At 44.6% G+C, this 1261-nt stretch overlaps 1 protein-coding gene across 3 annotated transcripts in view; it reads left to right on the top strand.

The window, feature by feature from the left end:
* Positions 1–1261, top strand: part of lasp1 (LIM and SH3 protein 1) — a 23593-nt gene that overhangs the window by 7715 nt on the left and 14617 nt on the right. For all 3 annotated transcript variants that reach the window (XM_035654900.1, XM_035654898.1, XM_035654899.1), the window contains one exon: positions 735–829. In XM_035654900.1, the coding sequence (XP_035510793.1) occupies positions 735–829 (95 nt within the window). The remainder of the gene's footprint in view (positions 1–734; positions 830–1261) is intronic.

Below are 1261 nucleotides of genomic sequence, written 5' to 3'. Positions count from 1 at the left end.
AGAGAAAAGGAAAGGAGGTGAGCGGGTGGGTGGGAGGACCGGAGAAAGGGTGGTGAGGGAGATAGAGACACGGCGTCTTATGAAGCTGGATGGAGGAGCTGCAGAAACATGCAGGCCTGCAGAGAGGAGCAGACGGACAGATAGTCATTAGGTGGCTTTCAGAGGAAGCACAGTCTCTGCAGCACGAAGCTAAAACACCTTCTGTTGGTACATATGGAATAAACAAAAACCCATCATTCTCCACGCACACATCTGAGCTCATGGGTACAACAAAAGTGTGAACATTGATTGCGCCAGATAAGACGGGCAAAAATTCAGATGCATACTTGTCAATCACAAGCTTGACAGCTCTTCCTCATCCTTCACACCAGTTACTTATAAATAGTAGCCATACAATTTGCTGTCAGAAAGGGGATGTTGGTTTCAGTGCCAGCATACACAAACTACTGTGTTACCACAGTGCTTCACATTCTTTCAGTCACTATTTCTATTGTCTGTAAACAGCTCTTGTACCGGTGAAACCTCAAGGGAAGAAAAAGTAGTTTACTCATTAAATTAGCTTTCTGTGCTAGTTGATGTATGGTTTTTCTGTGTGTGTGTGTGTGTGTGTCGTCGTGTGTGTGTTTTTTTTAGGCTCTCCTTTTGGAGCCAGAGAAAGGTAAAAAAAAAAAACAAAATGTTTCTTAATATCACCCGCTCAATCTTTTGTGTCTTTTTTTTGTTGTTGTTTACAGTACTGGCATAAAGGATGCTTCAGCTGCGAGGTCTGCAAAATGACTCTAAACATGAAGAATTACAAAGGCTTTGAGAAGAGACCATACTGCAATGCGTAAGTTGTCCTTAAGTCATCATTTTGTGCATGTCAGTTTTATGCTCAACTGGTTCAGCCTGCATCCCTAAGACAGCAGTGTTTAATCTGTCCACAGACGGAAATCGGACTCTATCAAATGCGTGTGTATTCATGTTGCAACCCAACTAAGGCCCCTCTCTCTCTGTCCCTCCTCTGCTGTTTATCAGTATCACTGTTTCAGCCCCTCCCTCACAGAAAAGCCCTATATGTGGTGTGGGAAAGTGCCTCCCTCCTCCTCAGTGGGGAAAGTGGGGAGGGGGGCTATCAACAAAGGAAATTCCTAAAGTTCCTCTACAGTGACACAGGCGGACACTCTGAAAACTAGCATGTCCACTCACGCTTCAGCACATACTCACACACTAAAGGCTCATCAGGAATCCATGGAATCCCCCTCTGCCATTACTTCTAATG

The sequence above is a fragment of the Morone saxatilis genome, unplaced genomic scaffold (assembly GCF_004916995.1).
Source record: "Morone saxatilis isolate NCDOM2014 unplaced genomic scaffold, NCSU_SB_2.0 Contig14, whole genome shotgun sequence".
NCBI classification, from domain to species: Eukaryota; Metazoa; Chordata; class Actinopteri; family Moronidae; genus Morone; species Morone saxatilis.
This window is presented reverse-complemented; position numbering and strand designations above follow the sequence as displayed.